Source organism: Condylura cristata, unplaced genomic scaffold (genome assembly GCF_000260355.1).
Source record: "Condylura cristata isolate star-nosed mole 26May11 unplaced genomic scaffold, ConCri1.0 scaffold00034, whole genome shotgun sequence".
NCBI lineage: Eukaryota > Metazoa > Chordata > Mammalia > Eulipotyphla > Talpidae > Condylura > Condylura cristata.
In genome coordinates, this window is record NW_004567135.1 from 3,789,628 (window position 1) to 3,813,269 (window position 23,642).

At 36.2% G+C, this 23,642-nt stretch overlaps 4 protein-coding genes across 4 annotated transcripts; all 4 read right to left on the reverse strand.

The window, feature by feature from the left end:
* Positions 1-1,595: 1,595 nt before the first annotated feature.
* LOC101634652 (olfactory receptor 6C76-like) lies at positions 1,596-2,537 on the reverse strand. The gene has a single exon (XM_004692478.1). It carries the CDS (start codon positions 2,535-2,537, stop codon positions 1,596-1,598), a length of 942 nt encoding a protein of 313 aa, XP_004692535.1.
* Positions 2,538-8,459: 5,922 nt separating this feature from the next.
* On the reverse strand, positions 8,460-9,398 carry LOC101620424 (olfactory receptor 6C75). The gene has a single exon (XM_004692655.1). It carries the CDS (start codon positions 9,396-9,398, stop codon positions 8,460-8,462), a length of 939 nt encoding a protein of 312 aa, XP_004692712.1.
* Positions 9,399-14,405: 5,007 nt separating this feature from the next.
* On the reverse strand, positions 14,406-15,341 carry LOC101620656 (olfactory receptor 6C3). Its single transcript, XM_004692656.1, has one exon. It carries the CDS (start codon positions 15,339-15,341, stop codon positions 14,406-14,408), a length of 936 nt encoding a protein of 311 aa, XP_004692713.1.
* A 3,078-nt stretch (positions 15,342-18,419) lies between these two features.
* LOC101634882 (olfactory receptor 6C1) lies at positions 18,420-19,361 on the reverse strand. Its single transcript, XM_004692479.1, has one exon. It carries the CDS (start codon positions 19,359-19,361, stop codon positions 18,420-18,422), a length of 942 nt encoding a protein of 313 aa, XP_004692536.1.
* Positions 19,362-23,642: the final 4,281 nt, after the last annotated feature.

Sequence of the window (23,642 nt, forward strand, 5' to 3'; positions counted from 1 at the left end):
ATAAGCACGGGACTACATAGATCTCTTTAAATTGGTGTATTTTTCAAGGTAAATATACAGAAGTGAGATTATTCAATCCTTATGGAATTTTAATATTTTTAGAAAACCTTCTTGCTTCTTATTGGAACGATTTATGTCACATTTTAGATAGTGCCAACATGATTAAAAACCACACCATTCAATCAATAGCCACAATAATTCTGAGCGATTGTGCGTGTGCGTGTGTGTGTGTAAGAATGAAAGCGTATGAATACTGGAAAGCATTTTAGGGTATTGAACCCTATGGTAAGTTAGGGTTAAGCAGGGACAGTACAGCAGGAACTTTGGGGCAGTTAGAGAAGCTTCGGAGATAAGGGCAGAGAAATCCAGGAGGGCTAGTAAGAACCGTACATTTTTGAAAGACCTTGGACAGGGCAGTGGAACAAAGACACAGGGTGTTAAGCTAAGAGCTGGAAGCCGCACAGCACTGAGAGAGAGCCTGTCACAGAGGGCGATGAGATTTTAGAAAAGAGAAAAATAGTGTCAGTATGACCTAGGCACGGCGCACAGCAGGGTCTTTTATCTTTCCTGGGATTCGCTGTGTTTGAGTATTCGCTTTTGCGCCTTTTCCCTCTACATAAACTTCCTTGTTCTGTAAATACAGATTTCCATTTCTCTGCTGTTTATCTAAGAGTCTGTCCACGAATTCCTTTCTATGGCTTTGTGGGACAAAGACCGTGGTGGTTCAAGGACTAATTCTGGCTTTTCAAAGCCAGACGGGGCGAAAAGCAGCGGCGGCACCGGACCACCTGCTTCTGCATCTCCAGGGTGACACCTAACTTGAGGACAACCTGAAAGTTAGCAAGTGTATGGTTTCAATTGCCAAAGCTATCAAAACAGCAGAGGTTGGATCTCATGAAACATAGGGCAAGACAGTTTCTTTGCAAAGTAGCTTCAGATGAGCTCCAGGTCAGCATCGGTTCATTGAAAGAAAGCGTTGGGCGAGAGAGCAATCTGCTTCCTGCTGAGGGCAGCAAGCCTAAAGCAAATGTCAAACCCACACTTGGAGTGACTTTGGGACTTTCCTTATAAAACAATAAATGCGAACGTAATTTTAGAGGATGGAATTCAATATGAAGATATGATACCTATGCATCAACTAACATAGGTAAACAATGTATAAAGTAAAAACTATAGAGATACCAGGCCAGGCGGGAAACACTGGAACATGGGACTTAACCTCACAGGGAAGCTCCTTTTGACATTCCGTGCTTATGTACTGAAATAATTTTTTTCAGAATTTCTTGCTGATTACTTTTCTTTAGCTTTGGATTTGTGCCTATAGGGAAAGATCTTCAGTACCTGTTAAAATTGAATTCTGGCATTCTTGTTAAATGTCATTCTCATCGATGTGATATCAAAACATTCAAGCTTAAAAAATTATCAAGGCATGTAAATGTAAAAAAAATAAATAGTTGAACCAACGTAGGTCAAATAGAATAAATGAAGAGCAAAGCATGAAAGAAAAAGAGATTGAAGACAGTTAATAGAAAAATACAGTAGCGATAATATTGTGTTCGCCATAGTTTCCACTGAAAGTTCAGCCATAAATTTTCTTATGATTGAAATTTATTCGAGAAACATTTTTTGACCAAGTTCTTAAAGGATTGCTTTACTTGCTGGTTCCGTAAGGAGTAAATGAAAGGGTTTAGCATTGGGGCAACAGAGGTATTGAGCACCGCTACACCCTTGGTCAAAGCCACTCCTTCCTTAGCTGATGTTTTGACATACATGAAAATACAACTTCCATAAGAAATGGAGACAACAATCATGTGTGAGGAACAAGTGGAAAAGGCTTTTTTCCTTTGCTCAGCAGAAGGGATTCTCAGAATTGTCTTAAGGATGAATGCATATGAAAGGATCACTAGGATTAAGGTTACCATGAGTATTAATACTGCCAGGAAAAATCCCATGAGCTCCAGGAATGCTGTGTCTGTGCAGGAGATCAGCAGCATAGGAGAAGTGTCACAAGTAAAATGGTCAATGATGTTGGAGTCACAGAAATCCAGCTGAAGTCCCATTATTATAGGCGGGAAGATAATGAGTAACCCAATGAGCCAGGAACCCGTGACAAGCTGGTTGCAGACTCTGCTGTTCATTATGGTTGTGTAATGCAATGGTTTACAGATAGCTATGTATCGGTCGTAGGACATTGCTGTCAAGAGGAAAAATTCTGTTGAACCAAGCAGGATGAAGAAAAATACCTGGGCTATGCAAGAACTGTAGGAAATGGTCCTGTCCCCTGTGACCAGGCTGACCAGAAATCTAGGAATAGTGACGGTTGTGAATGAGATTTCCAGGAAAGAGAAATTCCTAAGGAAGAAATACATAGGAGTTTTGAGGTGTGTATCTACCAGGGTAAGGGTGATAATTGTCAGGTTTCCAGTTACACTCAATATGTACATAACAAAGAGAAGGAAAAAAATCAAAATATTTAGCCTTGGGTCATCTGTCAATCCAAGAAGAATGAATTCTGTCACAGATGTGTGATTTTTCATTTCTTCTGACTTCTTTCAGGTCTGGAAATGCCAACAAGAAAAAATGATTTAGTGTGTCTAGGATGATTTTTTAAAATCACTTTTGCAGCTTTAAGCAATAGATAAGACCTTTAGTGAACCAGTAAATTAGCCACCAAATTGTGCTCAACTCAATGTAGATGTGAACAAAGATATTTGTGATCATTTATCTTGCAGATAGTTAATCATTTATATTTAGCACCTGAGATGTCTACTAAACACATCTGTATAAGAGAAGCATACTTAGCAAATGTAGTATGATATTTAAAGTGTTTGAAATTGAATCATATTTAAAATTAGGAAGAATGCTGTAAAATATAACATATTTCATATTTATTAAAATATTTTACCAATTACCGTATGTTCTAATGATCATCTATGAATCAGCATGAAGTTTTTTCTTTTCGTTTATTCTCCATGATTTTTAAAAGAAGTTTAAGCTCATTCTTGCCTATAGAGAGAATTAATAATAGCAAAAGAATCATAACTGCCAAAAATAATTTTTCTATAATTATAAACAAGAGAAACAAAATTTAAAGTTTTTTCTTTCTAAATTAAATAATATCACTTTCCAGAAGAGATTCTAACAAGCAAAGTTAAGTGATCTAAGTAGTAAAATTATTAACAAAAATGAAAATAAGAGTTGAGAATGAAATGTATTTACAATTACATAATGCCAAGTGGTAACAATTTGTTCAAAGCCAAGTACTCTGTTCTCTTGCTTTGTGTGTGTGTGTGACAATATTTGTTGTGTTAGTTTGGAAACATTGCGTAGAATTCACAGCTTGTTGCTGCTTTTGATTTTCTTATGAATCACATACTCACATGGTATGGAGGTGGAATTCCTGGGATGATCCTGATTTCATAAAGTGAGCTAGAACTTATTGAAGAGTATGTCCACTAGAAAATTTATTTGCAAAGTTGGTGGCATCTTGGTTGTAAGGTGACTTACTCCCAGTGACTTACTGCCGACACACAGACTGCAAGCAAAGCCTTGAAAAGTCCTGCAACTTGAGGTCTAGAAAAGGGTGATTGGCAGCACAGAGCCGTGACAGAGCTCCCTGGGGAGTCCCAAGTTGACGGCTCCCAGTGAGTCTGAAAGGCTGAGACACAAACACCGTTGCAAAATTGCAAAATTGTTCAGTGAGTCACAGTCTCCACTATTAATTTGCTGTTTAGAAGTAAAGCTAGAAGCAATGGGAAGTGGGAGAGCACACTAGAAAATACGTGTTTATTGTATGATTTTAATTGATAGAGAGTAGAGTCAGAGGCTAAACTCATCTGGTATGGGGCAAGATAGTCAAACAGTAAAATTAAATTAAAAAAGAAAAATGTGGGATGTAAGCCATAGTTACTATGAAACAGGCAAACAGAGGTGACAACGTCATATTTTGACTGGCTTAGTAAAGTTCTTAGTTGATAAAATGATGAGTTGATTCATGTGCGAGAATGGAGAAATGATAACTATAGGAAAGAGGTGAGTTGCATGGCAATAAATAAAAATTTGTGAGACAGAAACTCCTTGAAAGAGCTGTCCACCAAAGCGCTTTTCCAAGATCAGGCATTTAGAATCTCCCCCCCCCCACCCCCAAATATCCACAAAGACAACAACATCCATAAAAATAGATGTTCTGAAAAACCTACTAATATTTTACGTGCCCCTTACCAACTTCTGAAAGTTGCTTTTTTTTTCTTTAACTTTCATTACCTTTCAGCCAGAAAACTTGGGTTTCCATGATTCCCAAACAGACAGACAGGCTTTATCTATTTATCTATTTGCTTCTGGCCCCGCCTCCCCCAGCACAGTCACAGGGAATTCTTGCAGGAAAGCGATTAAAAGCCCTCTGGAGAGAGATGATGAGTGCAAACTGTTGAATAATTTTAATTAAGTGTCCATGGAAAATAATTTTTTCCAAACAAACATCAGAGAGTTGTATAATGCAAACAATAGTGAGAAACAGCAGTCTTAGAATTATTATGGATTTAAGTTATATGTATTCTATGATTTTAGTTGCTTAGATGGTAGAATCAGAGACTAAACTTTTCTGGTATGGAGCACGATTTTCAAAAAATTAAATTAAAAAATAAAAATAAAAAGATATTGACCTGAGATAAATAGATAGCAAGATAATAAAACCCAATTGCATGATCTTGTGAAGAAACAGAAGATAGAAAAGGGAACTTAAAACATGTTGTTCAAAATTTTATTTATTAACCAATTTCCATTGATTGGCTATTTTATATAGGTGGTTTGGCACATCCAGGTAAAAATTAAAATTGAGAGACTGACATCTAAACATGAAATTCATGAAAGTGATTTTCTGAAAATTCCCTTCAGAATTTTTTCTTTCTAAGAAAATGAAACAAGCAGAGCTGTGCACTGTTTCATTGTCTCATTTTCTCATCAGACAAGCTATACTTTGGTACATTGTTTTTAGCTCCGGAATTATTTGATTCTCTTTTTTTTTCTTACAGTATTTTAGTACGATGCCAAATTTTAATTCTTTTGACCAGAGAACTATATGTCTGTGTTTCTCTGGACTTGCTACAGCAATCTGGAAGACGGACAGAACATCGGTCACTAAAGCAGATCATTTTTATACTGAAAGAAATTTAAATGATGGCCAGAACTTTTTAAACCAAGATACACATTGTATTTTGTATTCTGTTATTTTAAAAATGTTATAGTCTGTATGACTAAGTGCTTCAACCACTTAACGAATGTCATCACCAAGTTTTCTGGGAAGTGCTTTCCTTCTGAGACCTGGCTGGCAGACTCAAGGACGTCTCCCAGCTCCGAAGTCTTGCTGCTTGGAGCCTTGTACAGCCTTTTCGAGGCATAACAGTAATCTCTCCTGCAGCGACATTAGGGCTCCACATTTTAAACTCCTGTTATTTCTTCTTCACACCTATTAAATTCATTTCTGTCATCTAAAAAATTCTGAATTTTGAGAAAGGATTTTTGTTTGTTCTATGAATCAGAGCATTGGACTGATGCAACATGAGATTTTTATATTTTTGACTTGTAATTCCACTTTAGTGTACACCTGCAGAACTTTCTAATACTATCGATATTTCTTTCAAACATTTCTCATATTCTTCTTTCATTTTATCCTCATCATCATTACTATAGCCAGATTATTCTCTATTATATGACTTTATATTAATCTTTCAGTTTTACCATGTGGTTAAGATAATGAATTTACCAAGGAAAATTTCAAGTTTTCCTTTGGGTTTGTAATTTTTCAGAAATAACATGCCTTTTCATTGCAACTTTTCCCTGTTTTCTTTTTCAATGTTTTCTTTTCCTCCTCTTGCTTGCCCTCCTTTCTTCCTTCCCTTTCTTCTTTCTGGATGCTTCCTTTTGACTTATTTGATGACAGCTGTTTCCTGTCCATTTTTAAAAATCTCATTCTCCATAAATTTCCCCTTTCCCCTTTATATTTTATCTTCCTTTCCTCTTTTGTCTCCGTCACGTGTTTAAAGCGAAATACCCAAGAGACCACAAGCTGCACAGAGCTTCCCTCACTGCTGTATTGGGTGTGTGACATATCCCACTATCTTCCTAAGTGAACTAACTCCCTGTTCATTTGGTCATCTGAATTAAGGAAATCAATTAAAAATATACAGCATCATATGTCATATCATCAAAGTTTCCCCAAAAACGTTTGTGTGTGTCTTCTGTATCACCAAAATCCAGTGTTTGATATGTTTGTCTGGCAACAGACTTAGTCTTTCTTATTTTTATTTTTGTTGGTTATGACAATTCCCGCCTCATCTGCTGTTTTGCTTTTCATGTTTCAGTTATCTGCGGTCAACTGTAATTACAACAAAATTACCTAAAAGGGTATTTTGAGAGATAGACTTCATTTCTATAGCTGGTGTTATAGTATATTGTATTGTTCTATTTTTTTGTTACTGTTAACTTTTACTGAAATTAATTTATGCTTTCAGCTTCATCACAGCATTGCAAGTTAAGACAAAATACTGTATACACAGGGTTTTCTTTTTATAACTTATGGTTTCAGCCATCCATTCACTGGAGGGAGGCTATATCTTGCAATAAAAACAAAAAAATAGTGATATAGGTATTTTATTTGAAGATGTCAGTAGCTCCTTCTCTGCCAGCTTATCTAATTTTAGATGTTTGTTATAACAAGAATGTTAAATTAAGCTTTTCAGTGAATCACATAGGGTATTTTCAAATATCTATTTTTTACTGGAAATAGAGCAATGATAATAAGAGGGTTTGAGAATTAAATGAGATAACACACACTCCATAAGCAAACAATTTGAAATGCTTTTTGCATTGTTAATATGCACTATATGGAACTTACTGTAATTGATATAATACAGAATTTGAGTTCGTGCTTCAAACTTGAGCCTAATGTTTTCTTGATTTATGATAGCAATCTAAAAGCAAAACTTTTTGAAATGTTATTGCTTGAATAAAACTGCCCTTTATACACTTAAAGAATTGAATATTGTCTTGTCTATAAAGGTTTTCTTAGAATTGTGTGAATTGAAAATGAAGAAAAAAATAACCGAACATTTATGAAAGAAAATTGATAATATAAAAAAGTAGTTATGCAGAACTAGAAAATGCCAGCACTAGTTCTGAGTAAAAATGTTTTTCACAAAATTAAAATATGGCTTGTCTCTATAGAAAGCCAAATACGTAGAGTAACTTAGAAAATGTTATAATACCTAGTCTACTTGAGGAATTTAAATGCAGGAAAGCTGGTTAAATTAAAGCAGAAATGGAGGTAGAAAATAACTGATATCTCCCTTTTTTATTGTAATTAAGTTCCCCACTCATTTCTTTCAAATTCCTTCCAAACATTTTTATCTGTAAGACAAAAGGGTTTTCCACAATTGTCTGTGTGATTCTTCCATAGATTATGATCATTAGACCATAATGGTTATACTTTCTGCAGGTAATCATCACTTATTATCATAGTCCCAGGGACTCAAGGATCCACGAATAATTATTATTCTGCTGAGAATCCTTTGTAATAGCCACAATTTGAGGAATGCTCCGTGGAAATGTGAGCTAAGGAAGTTCCAGTTTGCAAAAATGTTAAGAAATGTTTATGCTCAGCAAACATTTAACTTTATCAGAATCAACTTTCCAGACTGTTACTCATCAGTAAAAGTAAATATGTTATGCTGTGCATGTCCCACCTATGTACAATTTCCCTGTTGTTAGTGGAAATGCATTTTTGAAAGATTACTGTGTGAACAGTAAATAAGTGTAAAGATATCTTGAAATCTCAAAACCATGAACTTCCAAATATAAGATCCATTTTTCGCCAGTCTTCACATTTGCAATAAAATATTCATTGTCTCACAATATTTAAAGATACTATTTCTTCTTAAAACATACTAATACTTTGGGGGAGATTTATCATGATTTTCATTTAATTGTACTGACTGATTATTAGATTGCTAGTCTCTCTTTTTCAGATAACTTTCATCAGTCAAGGGAATTAATTTTCCCTTATCTTCTTATTTTCATCTTTCTCTTATTTACCTGAGACCTATAAACTCTATACCGTATGTAGTATATATCATTTATGTTAACATTTACATGCTGTTATTCCATGCTTCTGAACTTCCCTTGCCCATTTGTGCTTATTTGCTATGTTACAAAATAAGACATGTATTGCTTCCTATTTTTTCAAATTCCTCCAATATTGCATTTATCATTAAATGAAATCATCTTTTGCTTTTCCTCTTGGGATAGTTATTTATTTGGGGGCTAATTTAATGAAGAAAATTGATGATATTTGATCAACATGCCTAACTGAAAGAATGAAAGGAGGTGTGGAAAGAATCTTTGTAGTTGGGCAGAGACTTTCCTACATCATTGCTTTCAGGAGTGCATCGTTCTAATAGTCACTTTCACTTCTTTGGATAAAAGAGCATCTTCTGGACCATATTCCTGAAGGCTTGCTTCACCTGCTGATTTCTTAGGGTGTAGATGAAAGGATTCAAGAGAGGAGCCACAGAGGTGTTGAGCACAGCTACTCCTTTGCTTAAAGTTACCCTTTCCCTTGCTGAGGGCTTAATGTACATGAAGATGCAGCTTCCATAGGAGAGGGAAACGACTATCATGTGAGAGGAACACGTTGAAAAGGCTTTTTTCCTTTGACTCACGGAAGGAATTTTCAGAATGGTGCGGATGATATACGTATAGGAGAGAATAATCAGGGTTAAGGTGACCATGAGCGTTACCACAGCTAAAAAAAATGCCATCAGTTCCAGAAAGTGAGTGTTTGTGCAAGAAAGCTGCAGCATTGGAGAAGAGTCACAGATGAAATGATCAATGACATTGGAGGCACAGAAGTCCAAGTGCAGCAGCAGGATTAGTGGGGGAAAGATGATCAAGAACCCTGCCAGCCAGGAGCTGAAGACAAGCAGGATGCAGACCCTGCTGCTCATGATGGTGGTGTAGTGCAGGGGCCTGCAGATGGCCACATAGCGGTCGTAGGACATGGCAGCCAGGAGGTAAAATTCTGTCACCCCCAAGAAGATGAAAAAAAATAACTGAGCCACACACCCATCATAGGAAATGGTTCTGTCCCCTGTCACAAGGGTGACAAGGAATCTGGGGATGCAGGCCGAGGTGAATGATATCTCTAGGAAAGAGAAGTTCCGAAGGAAGAAATACATGGGCGTCTGCAGGTGGGGATCTGAAAGGGTGAGGGTGATGATGGCCAGGTTCCCAGTCACACTCAGCAGGTAGGTAACAAGGAGAAATACGAGAAGTACAACCTGCCACTGGGGGTCATCTGTCAATCCAAGAAGGATAAACTCTTTCACGCCTGTGTGATTTCTCATGATTTTTCTTCTTTATGGTAATAGTCTTTGTTTCAGCTATCAAAGAGGAAGAAATGGGAAAGCTGTGACACCAGCCACGGCGGTCAGACACATAGATACACATATGCAAACACATACATTAAAAAATCTGTGTTAACTTTTGCTTTTAGGGAAAATGATTTTGTTGTACAGTGAAACAAAAATCTTTAAACTAATGTTGTCTACACTGTCATATACGAATTCATAGTTTCCGTATTTCCTTTATTGTATTCTCACATATTTTAGGGTAATATCACTCTCGATACATTCCAGAGGTCAAAGAAAAAGATTAACACCCCTGAGATTAAAACTACGTCAACTAAGATTCTGAGATCTTATCTCCAGATACAAAATATTCTTTCAGTACTGTTGTATTTTGCTTTCTTCTTCATATATATAAAATATGTTTTATCTAATATGTAAATATGTCTTTTTATTATGTAATTTTTTTGGAATAAGGATTTTTTTCTCATTTCACATTCACATTTTCTTAATCTCTTGGGATAATCCAGCTGTCCATTTTGGTCAAATAATGTGCCCCTGGTGAGAGTGTGTGGAGGTGTTTAAGGTAGCAGGATGTCTTCAATCTGAGGCCAAGGCCTGAACTACAGTAGATTCTAGTTCAACCACTAAATGTTATAATAGTTTTACATGGGTTTATAAAAGTGCTGTCTACCATGAAGCTATTCTATCATATATACAGCAGGATTTCTCTTAAGCACTATAAATTTTTGTAAAATGTAGTATTCTTACATAATTCCAAATGGAATTAAGCTTTTCCACACTATCACCTGTAATTTTCTTAAGGATGATAAAATGGAATAGGTCAACATTCAAAGTGTGTTTTCAAGAGATAAGGCTTACTTTTATTATTTTCCCCTTTTTTTGGCTTCTAACTTTGATGCTATATATAATTTGTTTTGTTGTTTAAAATATTATTTCCATGAATCTTTAGATGTGCTGGCATCTAATACCAATGTTATGCATTAGAATTTCCAGCTAAAATGCTTAGGGCTGTTATGGTTCATTTATTTTCAACATTTTTCAGAGCTTTCAAAAGGAATAGTATTTCCTTGGATTAGCCAGCTAATTTAGCGTTATAAATTTACTCAAAATATTTAACTTTGAAAATTACTGGGAGGGATATATTTTCCTTTCTATTACTTGTTCTCTTTCTATTAATTTAATCTATTTTTTTTGGCCTGTATATGATGGGTGATAATTCAATATGTATAAAACCCACATTTTGCAAAACAGAAACAAAAAGCAACTCTGCTCAGTAATAACGAAGTCATATCAGTTGAATCTTCTGCAAAATTGCAACTGGGGCCTCCTATTGATTAAGTAAAAACGTTTATTAAAAGCTATTTAGACAAGAACACAAAATCAGACTTATCAGTGAAAAATGTTTTAATGAACAAAAATAAAAATATTTCATTAAACTATTAAGTGACAGATTAAAATTTTCTTATATGTATCACATAATTTACAGTGTTTGATATTATTTACATTGTGTTAGGAATATATTTATATGACAAATAAATACTATTAAAGATAATTTTCTAAAATAAGCTATCAGAGGCATACTTACTTTTATGGTAAATGTGACAGTGTTAGTCACTCATTTCTTTTGGTTTCTTTAATGTGTTTAAACAGAACTTCATGGTTCTTTGGAAGTCTTTGTTTTTCTTCTGTCCTCTTAAATTTATAACCAGTGTTCAAAATAGTGACAATGAAGAATGTTTCTAGGAGCTATTCCTCAATGTTTACAAAAAGGGCATCTCTCAACTGAGTTTCTCTCAGAATTTGAGCTGCCAGGATATTGAACCTATTGAAATGAGTTGGAGTTAAAATGAAGACTAAGTTATTGTCTGTATTAGCTTGGTGGTGACGATGTGCCCTTTTGTGAAGGGGCATTGCTATGTTCAAGCAGCCACAATTTAATCTCCTCTACTGTGATCGGCACAGGGGGATTCACCAAATGAATAAACAAAAGACACCACGGAGATTGGTGTTCTCAAGATACCCAGCATTAAAAAATAGTGTGAATTATTTTTCACACTTTGTTTCTTAAACACTTCAATAATAAACATATATCAATCTTTTTTCAGATTACCAGACATTTATTATATGATTAAATTATCTCTCTCTCTCTCTCTTTTTTTTTTTTATAAATAGGCAGGCAACAAAAACTTCATGAGGTGACCAGTAAGTTTGAAACAGAAAGAAGTTAATTAAATATCTCATCTCCCCTGTGTCATTTGTAAGCAATGCAGCCTTTATTGCCTTTACAGAGGAATAGATTATCTCAAAAGCACTGCATTTCACTTGAAAAAATCCTGTTAGACACATTTCTTCTTTATGGTATCGTTTCTTGGGCCCTTGTATGATGAATCACCTCCCTCTTTTTCTTCCTTGATCAGTAGATTATTTTTTTATTTCTAATTTCTGGTAGCTCTATGGGTTCTTTAGTATACCTAATAATTTACTTTTAATTTACACTAATTGTTCTCTGTTGCAATGCTGTTCACAACTAGTTGGACAATAGGGTTTTTTTTTGACAATTGATTTTTTAATAATGCAACCAATTATCTCCAAGGTACAAATTTACCTATCTATGAGAAAATACACATTTTATTTCAAAATTATATTTATGCTATCAGTGTTATACATTGTTACATAAATTTTATCTATGGTTGTTGTATAAACTAGTTATTTTTTTGATTTCTGTAAGAGTAGGATAATCCTAAATTAATGAAAATTATTATCTATTTTTTGAACTAGGGTACAGGCCAGAGGGGCAGGGGTGGTGAGAGGATTCACCAGAGACAGAGTGGGGGCAGAACAAGCTGATTGATGAAGTACACTGCTGAGGGGAGCAGTGGGCGGGTTAGGAGAGGACTACAGTGCCATGTGGGCCACCTCTGGGGTGGGAATCAAACTCATGCTGAAGTGGCTTTAGTTTCTTAGTGCTGTGCTTTAACCCACTGCGCCACCAGAGAGGGCCAAATTATTATCTATTTAAAAATATTTATTGAATGCCTACTACATGACAGTCATGTTCTAACTGAGGAGGATTAGTGACTTCTGGTAAATATTTTAACAACTACCAAATTCGTGCATAGTGTGGAATACTGGTATATTTTCATGCTTTTGCATGTAGTTGTCCAATTATACAGTACAATTTGGTAAAGAGATTTTCTTTCCTCCAACGTGTATCTTTGACTTCTTTGTCATAGTCTAACTGCCCATTAGCCTTGTGTCTAGTCTTATGATTAGAAACATCTCTAGGAACCAAGGTTGGATAGGAAAACCTGAACTGTAATTGATGAATTGCTTGAGACTCAGTATGAACAACCCAGGGATTTAAAAACTCTATGGAGACCAAGATTAGATGAGCCCCCAACAACACTGTGAGATTTTCTCTAAGTAGCTTGACCAGGAGGTAACTCCAGAGACAAATTACCCCCTGCTTACATCAGGCAGTGTAAGAAAGGACTAGTTTCCAAACACACCACTTTGTTCTTAAAAGGATCTGCCTTCAAGGAAATCTAGTCAGCTGAGTTTTTACTGTTGAGGTGGTATCAGACTGACCTACCTGAGTCAACTCCAGTGTTCTCTAGCTTTCCAGGTAGACGAATAGAAATACCCTCTCTAACCTCCTGATCCACTAAGTGGAGAGAATGAGAAAAAAAAATCGTGCAGTTCACAGTTCAGAAACAGGCTCACTTAGACCCAGACCTAACCCTCAGACTATAGAAGATTGCTCCTCACCCATCCGAACAACGACCTTTCTAAATTCCTATTTGTACTACTCCCTTTACCTAGCACATCATGTCTGGCTGTCAAGAAAAAATGTACAAGTAATATGAAAAGGCAAAAATAAAAAAAATATTTGAAAAGACAGAAAGATTTAGAAACAGGTGTGATTGGAATGCTAACATTATCAAAATGGAAACTTAAAACGACTATGATTCATATCATAAAAGTTCTAGTGATGAGGTGTACAGATCGGAAGAACATGAGGGCAAAGTAAGGGAGAGGTGGAAACCCACAGAAACAACCAGACAGAAGAGCAGGCAGTGAATACACCTGTTGCTCTAACCAATCTTGAGTTTGTTGTTGCACCTGACATAGTAGCTGCTTGGGTCCCGCTGAGAACAAGAAAGAACTGGGAGATACGCTTCTCCTTCAAGAACCTGCCTTACCCAGGCAGAAACAGGGAGCAAGATCATAAACTCCATCAGCAAAATAAAAAGGGGAGGGTGGACATTTTCTATTTTGGTATCTCCAAATGTAAATCTGAGAAAACACAATTTCAGAAAAGGTTTGAGATCCCCCTGCGATCTCCAGGTGGGCTCGGTGGGGATGGTCTTGCCCTCTACACATCCGGTTTGGTTATTGAAGAAACAGTAAAATAAATACCTCCAAAAGTCCTCTCCAAAAATATAAAGCTTTCCTTAAAAAATATAAAGAACACAGGCATTTTATAAATAATACTTAATACCATGATAGGCATTTATCTTGAAAGTATGCATTAAATTTTATGAATGATATAATTCTACATATAAGTTCAATGAACTTGTACATAATACCTCTCAGGATTGAATTTAATATACAGTAATAGAGAACATGTAATTCTTTAGATGTCAAGAAATACTACACTAATTTTAAAACTCTACTTTCGAAGTACAATGTGACATGCCTTCAAGGGACCGAAATCATAGACGTAAAACAACTCTTTCCATTGTGTTATAGAACGCGTCTTAACGAAATTCACTTTATTTCCAGAAAATAAGCTGTATTTTTAAATAAGTCTATAAAAAGTGCCCCGGAGCAACCAGGACATGAGAGTGGAAGAAATAGGCTGGACAATATGAAGTTAACCCTAATAGGGTATGTAAAGAGAATAAGAAAAGCACAGTTATCTAGATATTTACGAATTTCAACATGCTATTCTTTGGAGTGCTTGTTTCGGTCAAAGCAATTTCATTTACTTGTGGAAAGTACCACTTTATGGAGCACATCTCTGAAGGCTTGTTTCACTTGCTGGTTTCTCAGGCTGTAAATGAAGGGGTTCAGCATGGGGGCGACAGAGGTATTGAGAATGGCCACCCCTTTTGTCAGTGAGGCCTTTTCTTTTGCGGAGGGATTAGCATACATGAAGATGCAGCTGCCATAGGAGATGGAAATGACAATCATGTGGGAGGAGCAGGTGGAGAAAGCCTTTTTTCTCTGACTGGCAGATGGGAATCTCAAAATAGTTCTGATGATGTAGATATAAGACAAAATCACCAACGCCAGAGTGGAGAGCAGAGTAACCAAAGCAAGGTAAAATCCAATCACTTCGAGGAGCCACGTATCTGAGCAAGAGAGCTGTAAAATGGGGAAAAAGTCACACGAAAAGTGGTCAATGACGTTGGAAGCGCAGTAATCCTGCTGGAACAGAAGCACGATGGGTGGGAAGACCGTCAGGAAGCCGCCCGCCCAGGCGCAGGCCACCAGCCAGGCGCACAGCCTCTTGCTCATGCTGGTGGTGTAGTGCAGGGGCCTGCAGATGGCCACGTAGCGGTCGTAGGACATGGCGGTTAGGAGGTAGAATTCAGTCACCCCCATGAAGATAAAGAAAAACAACTGGGCTGCACAGTTGTTGTAGGAAATAGTCTTATCCCTCGTGATAATTGCCCTGAGAAATCTAGGGATGCATACAGTCGTAAATGAGATTTCTAAGAAAGAGAAATTCCGTAGGAAGAAATACATAGGCGTCTGAAGATGGGAATCCAGCAAGGTGAGGGTGATGATGGTCAGGTTTCCAGCGACACTTAAAATATACGTGATCATTAAAAAGAAGAAAATCACACCTTGAAGGCGGGGATCATCAGAAAGCCCTAGGAGGACAAACTCTGTGATCATGGTGTGGTTCATCTCTCTCTTCCACCCCCCACCTCCTTTCTCTCTCCCTCACTCCTCTCACTTCTCTCCCCTCTCTCTCCTCTTTCTCGTCTCTTTTCTTCTTTTGAAAGATATTTAGGTAGAAAAAGTATTAAAGGGCATACATGGAAGTCAATTCATCATGACCATTGCCACAATTCTGAGGCGTTTTCTGTGATCTGTGATCCACGTCCATTGTGTGGTCTTTTAATCCCTCTTGTCTGCATTGTATCTGAATGCATACTTGTGAGTCCTATTTAACTTACTGGTTTCTTACTTAAAGTCTAGCAAGAGAATTTAGAAAATCTTCATACAATAGGTCACATCACCGAGAGATGAGAAGTAAAATCAGTATCTCCTCTTTGTCCCATTTATGTAAATCATTACAATTTTGATGAAACAATCAGAAAGAATATGAATTGTTCTTTCTTTTCGGCCATGTATTCCTTAGAGAATACTACCACCTGAAAACAGAAATAGGGGATCTTAATTTCATCAAAAGGTAAAAACTGAAGCTTAGATAACTAAAGTAACCCATTATGCTTTTCATAACATAAGACTTCAATTTATGATCTCTTAGCAAATAAAATTTTCTTTTAATTACTTATTAAAATTAATTTAATAAGTTTTGATATTTATAGTTATAAATTTTCAAAGTTATATAGTTTAAGTTTATATGAAAATTTATAACTATAAATTTAAAATTCATATACAAAATTAAATTTAATAATTTATATTAATACAATGGGTAAAATATCAAACTTATAATATGAGAGCTTGCTAAATATATTTCATAGCGTATATTGTAATACTCCATACTAGTATGTAATATAGAATATATATCTGATAACTTTATTTAACAAATAGAAAACACTATTGGTTTGTCTGATAAATCCATTGCAATCACTGATATTTGCTACCTGTGATTTGCTAGAAATGAATATGGAGACACATTTTTGTTTTTTAGTTGAAAGGAGCATACAGTATTTATCTAGTTTCCCTGTGTACGGATGCACAAATTGGAAAATACCTACCTGCCTCTTGTCTCAGCAGCTCTGCCTCCTGGACCATTGCCCAGTGCTTTTTCCATCTGAGACTCCTTCTTCTAAGCCATTTCATTATATGAAAAAAGTGTTTTGTCCCTTTACAGTTCAGATCCACACTTATGTGTTACATTGTGAGAGGTTTTTCCTCTTCATTTTATATACCAGATTTCTGCTCTGAAGAGTAGGATGTAAGATCACTGCCTGACTCTAGCAAAATCCACACTAATCAAATTTTATTTTATCTTTTCTCTATTTTATGATTGCTCAAAGGAAATCTTTCAGGAAACAAACATGGAATGCAGAAAACTTAAGGGGATTTGGAAATATACTATAATCCTTTTCAGGAATATTTACCTAAGAGTTCAAGAAAGCAGTATTTTAAGAGTGAATTGAGAGGGATGTTATCATTTTTGGCGGTATGAGTATTAAAAACTTTAAACTAGTATCTGGCCTCCCTCTTGTTGCTTCCACAGCTCAAAGTTTTGAAGTCTACTTGTTTTGACTCACGAAGCTTGCTGTACCTTGATTTCCTGTGAACAAGGCAAAGTCCAGACCACATCTCTGCTGTGTAGTAGACCGCGAGGGAATATGGAAGCGATGCTTGGGTTTCTCAGTAGCCTCCACTGTCTTGTCTACAGTGAATCTCCCTTGAGAACACTTACAATTCTGTTTCCCACAGAGGACTCAAAATGTTGACTTCTACAAATAATTACTTACATTAATCATAATTACTTAATATTTCATAAGTAATGAAAAAAGTTGTGAAGGCTACTTTCTTATAAAAGTACAATTTGTAATCCAGTTGATATTTCATTGACTTGAGTATTTTGTATATGCATGGGTATATATGTGTATACATATATACACACACTGATTTTGTTATTTATCATTTAGCTTTGTTAGTAGCTGGTCATTAAGAAAAAAGGCTTTGAAAATTTTAAATACTATACTCATCGATGCATTGCTTTGACAGTTTCAAAAATGCTATTAGGAATATTATCTGATTTAATACATATTACAAACATTGAACTTAATTGCAGTGTTAATTTTGTCCAGCTTATTGCTTATCTTAGACTTTTATTTATCATATTTATGATCTAATTAGAAATACAAAAAGTCTTTATTTAAAACTCTGGTTAGTGCAATATTATGTATTTATCGATGTCTTATCTTTTCCAAAAATGTTTTTCTCTTTATCAATACAGAATTGGTTTACAACACTGGGTGTGACTTAAGGGACAAGTGCCCATCTTTTCGGATATATTTCCCCAAAGTAGCCCCACAGCACACAGCCCTTTACCTCCGCTCCCCGCCTGCACCCCCTTTTCCTTACTTCTAGGGCTTGCGTTGGCTCAGGGTTACCAGTGCGTCTGCCTTCTTTCTTCCCTGTGTTCCATGTGCGTGCAAGCATCTGGCTTTGTCATTTCCTTCCTCACTTAGTTCATAATCCACTCCAGCTCATCCCATGTCGTTGAAAATGACCAGAGTTCATTTTTTATAATAAAATTATATATTATTATTCCATGCACTTTACCAATAGAAAAATTATATAGCCATATCCTATAAAAGTGAGCAGCAAGGAATGCTTTGTTTTTTAAATGAGCACATTCACATTTTTTAATACATTGTCATTTATTTTTTTCTAGAACTGCAAGAATGTAAAAAGAATTTCTAGTAAACAAAATCAAAATCATAAGATTATATTTTCTGTGTATAATAATCAAAATATATACAAATTTATAGTTTCTTCAACTCAGAGATATTGTTACATGAAACTCAAAATACTATTTTACTTTTTTAACAGAATTACTATTTCAGGAGTAGCAACTAACACAATATCCAGAAAAAAAAACATTAGAAAAACAAGAGAAAAGTGACTTACAATGAGCATTCTAGAAAACAAATGTGCTTCTGTAGATTCTAGAAAGAGGAAAAAATAACAGGGGAACCATTCTTATTTGAAATCGCTACTAAGAGTCCATGTTTGTCTGTTAAAAACTGCTCTGTGATGTCTCCCCGTGAGACATCATTTCATTTGCTTGAGGAAGAAAGTCTTCCTTGCCATGTCCATGAAGGCTCGCTTCACCTGTTGATTTCTCAAGCTATAAATAAAGGGGTTCAGCATGGGAGCTACTGAGGTATTCAGCACAGCAACCCCCTTGCTCAGGGACATCCTTTCTTGTGCTGAGGGTTTGATGTACATAAAAATGCAGCTTCCATAGGAGATGGAGATGACAATCATGTGTGATGAGCATGTGGAGAAGGCCTTTGTCCTCTGACTAGTAGAAGGAATTCTTAAAATTGTCCTGATTATATATATGTAGGACAGAATTATCAGTGCCAATGTGAACATTAAAGTAAAGACAGCACAGGAGAAGCCCATCATTTCTAGAAACTTTGTGTCTGAGCAAGAAAGTTGTAGTAGGGGGAAATAGTCACAGGTAAAGTGGTCAATAATATTAGACTTACAGTAATCAAGATTCAAGAGCAACATGAGTGCAGGAAATATGATTAAGAAGGAAATTAGCCAGGAAGAGAAGACGAGGAGGATACAGACTTTGCGATTCATGATTGTCATGTAGTGCAGAGGCTTGCAGATGGCGATATAGCGGTCATAGGACATGGCGGCCAGAAGGTAAAATTCAGTCACTCCTAAGAGAATGAAAAAGAATAACTGAGCAATGCAAGCATTAAAAGAAATGGTTTTATCTCCAGAAATAATGGTGCACAGGAACTTCGGTATGCTGACAGTTGTGAATGAAACTTCTAGTAAGGAGAAATTCCTGAGGAAGAAATACATGGGGGTCTGAAGGTGGGAGTCCAGCAGAGTGAGGGTGATGATGGTCAGATTTCCCGTGATGCTGAGCATGTAGGTGATGAACAGAAAGATGAAGATCACAGCCTGAAACTTCGGGTCATCTGACAGGCCTATGAGGATGAACTCTGTTATTTCTGTATGGTTTATCATTCTTCGGTCGCTTAATTTTTTTTTTTCCTGGGGGACCTATAGAAGAAAACACAAAGAAGACACTTGAAGAGTAGATTACTAATGTTCATGTGTGGAGTCAGAACTTGGAATTAATATTTTACAGGTGGAAACTCTTTGGTCAAGACAGATTGAAAAGCTTGAAGTGGTAGAGCTGGATTTATTCCCAGTCTTCTCTGCTCCCGATACTGCCTTTCAAAGATGTGACCTCAAGATAGCTTCCCAAAAGGAACCATCTTTGTGTTATAGTTTCAAGCCCTATGTGTTACACTGAAAATCCTCAAAAAAAAGGGGAAAGATACTTTATTTTTAAGGGACTCTTGTCTTTAATCATCTATCAACTGTTGGTAATAGCTTTTCAATTTCTGCTACTGGTGTTTCATTGACATTCAAAACACTAAAGTCATTGTCACCAGCAACACAGTTAGGAACAGAGGGAAGCAGGAGGTAGGCATTAACATGGGATAGGATGCTTCGAAGTGAGGTGGAATATATTTGAATCCCTGGCGATATTTTATGATGTTTCCGATTATCTGGATGTCATTTTTCTCAACTTTGTTCTTATACAACCTATTTCCCTTTCTAAAAAAAAAATAATAGTAATATAGTTCATCAAATAATCATTATTATGTTGAAGCACTTCCCTCCCTCAGAGGCATGATAAGAGAGTCCGTTGATCCAGAGAGAGGGTGGCAGAGTGAAAGGGCTCTGGGGTGGCCTATCCTGAAAATCACAGCCAAACAACAATAGAACGGGGGATCCCCGAACGATAAATAGAAGATGATCACATACAATCAGAACAATAGCGGAGCAGAAAGCAGTAGAAAGACAGTAGTTGGCTGCCTTGAAGTGATCGTAAGGATATACGTGCCATGAGGGAGGGTAGCTGTGTGGACCCTCTGTGCTGTTGACTCTCAAGCACACACTGATTTTGGGGGGTTTTAAAAACTGGGTACCACACTTGGGATGGGTAAAAAGAGTCAATGTGCAGGACACAGGTGCGCTGCTAGAGATAAGCAAAATGGCGACTACTGGCTTCAGGCTATGGCTCCTAAACTCGAACATCTGAGCCCAACCCATCAGGGAGAGCCGGGTTGCAGCGCCTGAGTGTTGTCATAAAGAGACTATCATTTAAGAGTCTGAAGTTATGATGCGCGAAATACCTGCGTATGCATGCCCAGAGCCAAAAACTGGACATAAACTAATGCCTTCATTAACCAAAATTTGAACCACCTGAATCTTAATCAGTCTAAAAAGGGACGATAACTACATTATAGACCCACATTAAGAAGGTTTGGTAACAGATATCTGACGAGCTGTGGTCTATACCTCTCGATCATAAGCAATATAGTAAGTCAATGTTCCCCCAATGTGAAAACAAAGAAAAATCCCAAAAAAACCATTGATCTACCTAAGGCAACTTTAAAGAGAGGAACAAACAAGACCCAATGTTACTGGAAGTAAGGAAATAATAAGAGCAGAAGCTTTGGGATTAAGATGGAGTTCTGTGTAAAAAGCTACATCTAAAAGAAATAGAAATTAATAAAGTTAACACCAAGTGAATCACACAGGAACAGTAACTAGCAAAAAATGGGGTAAAACCCACTGTCTGGACAATGCCAGCCAGGCCCTGTAGACAAAGAAGCATCAGCCCTGTCCTTCCATTTTTGTCTGCAGGACACTGATGCGCCCAGCTGGCATGTCAGCTTTCCTCGCCCGGTCACCAACCAACCTCTTCAGCTCCACAAACCATCCACGACTTTCAAATTCAGCTAAAACTTGATCACCACATGTGAGACATGTTAGTTGTTCGCTGTTTGCCAAAACTGCTGCTAATGGTCGCTTTGTTTTCTCTGTTCCTCGTTAGTAATATTAACCCTTATTATTTTTGGCATGCATTTCATTGAAGTCACTAGTTTTTCATAGCAGCTAAAGACACCAATTGTATTCTCATCAAAGAGACAAGATTTGAACTCAAACTCAACAATGAAATTTTGACAGTAACATACTGTCCTTGGAAATCCAGTTTAAAAATATTTTTGTATGTTTACCATTCTATAATGAATAATGCATCATTGTACTGTATGTTGAAACTTACTTCAACTTTTTTCATAGTTTTCTCTATGTTTTCTGCTAATTTTAACACTTTTCTGAATACTAATACCACTGTTTACTATTTTTGGCTACGGATTAAAACGGCCAACGAACACAGGAAGCAAAGTGAAGGAGGGTATATCAGTAAATACTGGGTGGGCCCATGGGAGCAATACTGAGAGTGGACACTGGTATAGTTAGTTTTCTAGGACCAGAGAAATAGGCTTAAAGAAACTCTAGCAGGTGATGGTCTCAGAGGGCGTGGAGGGTGGTCTGCTATACTGTTTATAGAACAGGAAAATGTTTATGAAAAGTCAATGAGTTGTATTAACATTAATAAAGTCTAAGACTGTTTTTTCCCATTCATTCATACATTTTATTCATCAAATTGTTTAGAAAAATAAATTTCAATGGTCAGTGTGGTACACATGATTGCTTCAGCCCTAAGGATATATTCATTAAGGTATAAAGTATGTTTCCAACCACTGAACTCATCTCCTTAGCTTTTTAGTCTAAAAAACAAGCCATATTCTTCCCTGGAAAATGTTGCTTATCTTTTTTTTCCTTCTCCCATTTCACTAAAATTAGTTCTTGCCTTCTAAGACTCTGAGACAAGTCTTCATGTGCAATTCAAGGTGAAATTAAGAAAAGTACTTCATACTTATTGAATAAGGAGGCTATAAGTATTTTCAAGCATTTTCTGAAAATGTCCCTCTGTCCTGCCCTTCAAAATCCTTTGCCTCAAGTTCGTCTTGACAATAAGCCTTTAGATAAAGTAGACACTGAAAATTTATTTGACTCTCAAGGTGAGAAAAAGACTCTAATAAAAAATACATTCATGCACGGGACTATGGTGGTGGCACAGGGGTGATTTGGTGATGGGAAACCCGTGGGGATTACAATTGAGATGAAAAAAAAATGTGCAAAATGATGTAAAAATAAACTTTTTAATAAAAAAAAATACATTCAGTTAGAGAACCAAAAAATATCTCTTTGGGAGCTGAGATAAAAGACTGATGCAGTTGTGGCTTTTAACAATGTGTTTTATGTTGAACTGGGTGGAGATACTCCTTAGTAATGTAATGAATTTGAAAGCCCATATTTCCAGCATTTTCTATGTTAACTTAATTCTCTCTTCTTCCAGTTAAAACTCATCAGAGATCAAAATAAAATAATCTCCAAAGCCATGTGCTTCTCTGATTATGTCATCCTCTTTCTTTCTAATTTAGGGATTTAAAGAGTGGTTCAGGGTTAAAGTTAGTACATTAAAGAAAAGAAAAATTGTCTAACTCTGTGGAGAACAAGTTCATTTACAATTCTTTCAGTTTACTTTTGGCACTGATCAATCACTCTAACTTTTGGGCCTTGACACAGGTTCCTTTAAGAACTTTTAACCTGAATGAAACAAAGATTTGCCCGAGAACGCATTGAATAGTTGAAAGGATTGTTTATCAGAATGATATTATACTGTTCTTCATAATTATTTTGGTGGTTGTTTTCCTGGAGAATGTGACTCAGGAATGATGACATACCGAGGCCTGTGTATTTTACTTCATTTGGCCCCTCTCACACGCTGCCCATGTGTCTTGACTCCGCAATGAAGATTACATGCCTTACAAATTCATGTAGTCAGCAAATGTCAAGTATTATCTCAGACTACCTGAAATTAAAGTCTAGTGTCTGATCAACGGATGACATAGCCTATCTTCAATTGGAAATACTCAGAGTTAACAATCCCTTGATTACATAGTCAAGAATGAATTTAACCAAGAATGAGTAAACCTATAGTAACCTCTTTTTAAACTTTTTAATGTATCCTGTTTCAAAATATGACTGTGGTATATCCCATTAAATTTGATTAAATGTTAAGCATTTAGGTGATGAATAATGAATCAATGATAAAATTCAGGAAACTTCTATAAACCCTTAAATGTGAACTTACCTCTGAATTTCACAAAAGCTCATTAACACTCAGAATGGAGGGAATACAAAAAAATGTTAGCACCTGCCATGATATAATCCAGAGAAACCGGTGTTCCTGAAAATAGTTGCTCTTGACTTTGCATTACACGAACTTGCTTTCTATTATCAATGTTTTCATCTAAAGTTTTCTATTTTCCTTAGAATGAGTATGTTTCTTTCACGACAAGAAGGAAGAAAGAAGCAAAT

What these genes read in the sequence shown, in the direction of transcription:
- LOC101634652 (XM_004692478.1), bottom strand. Translation starts at nt 2,537, where the DNA reads ATGAAAAATCACACATCTGTGACAGAATTCATTCTTCTTGGATTGACA.
- LOC101620656 (XM_004692656.1), bottom strand. Translation starts at nt 15,341, where the DNA reads ATGAACCACACCATGATCACAGAGTTTGTCCTCCTAGGGCTTTCTGAT.
- LOC101634882 (XM_004692479.1), bottom strand. Translation starts at nt 19,361, where the DNA reads ATGATAAACCATACAGAAATAACAGAGTTCATCCTCATAGGCCTGTCA.
- LOC101620424 (XM_004692655.1), bottom strand. Translation starts at nt 9,398, where the DNA reads ATGAGAAATCACACAGGCGTGAAAGAGTTTATCCTTCTTGGATTGACA.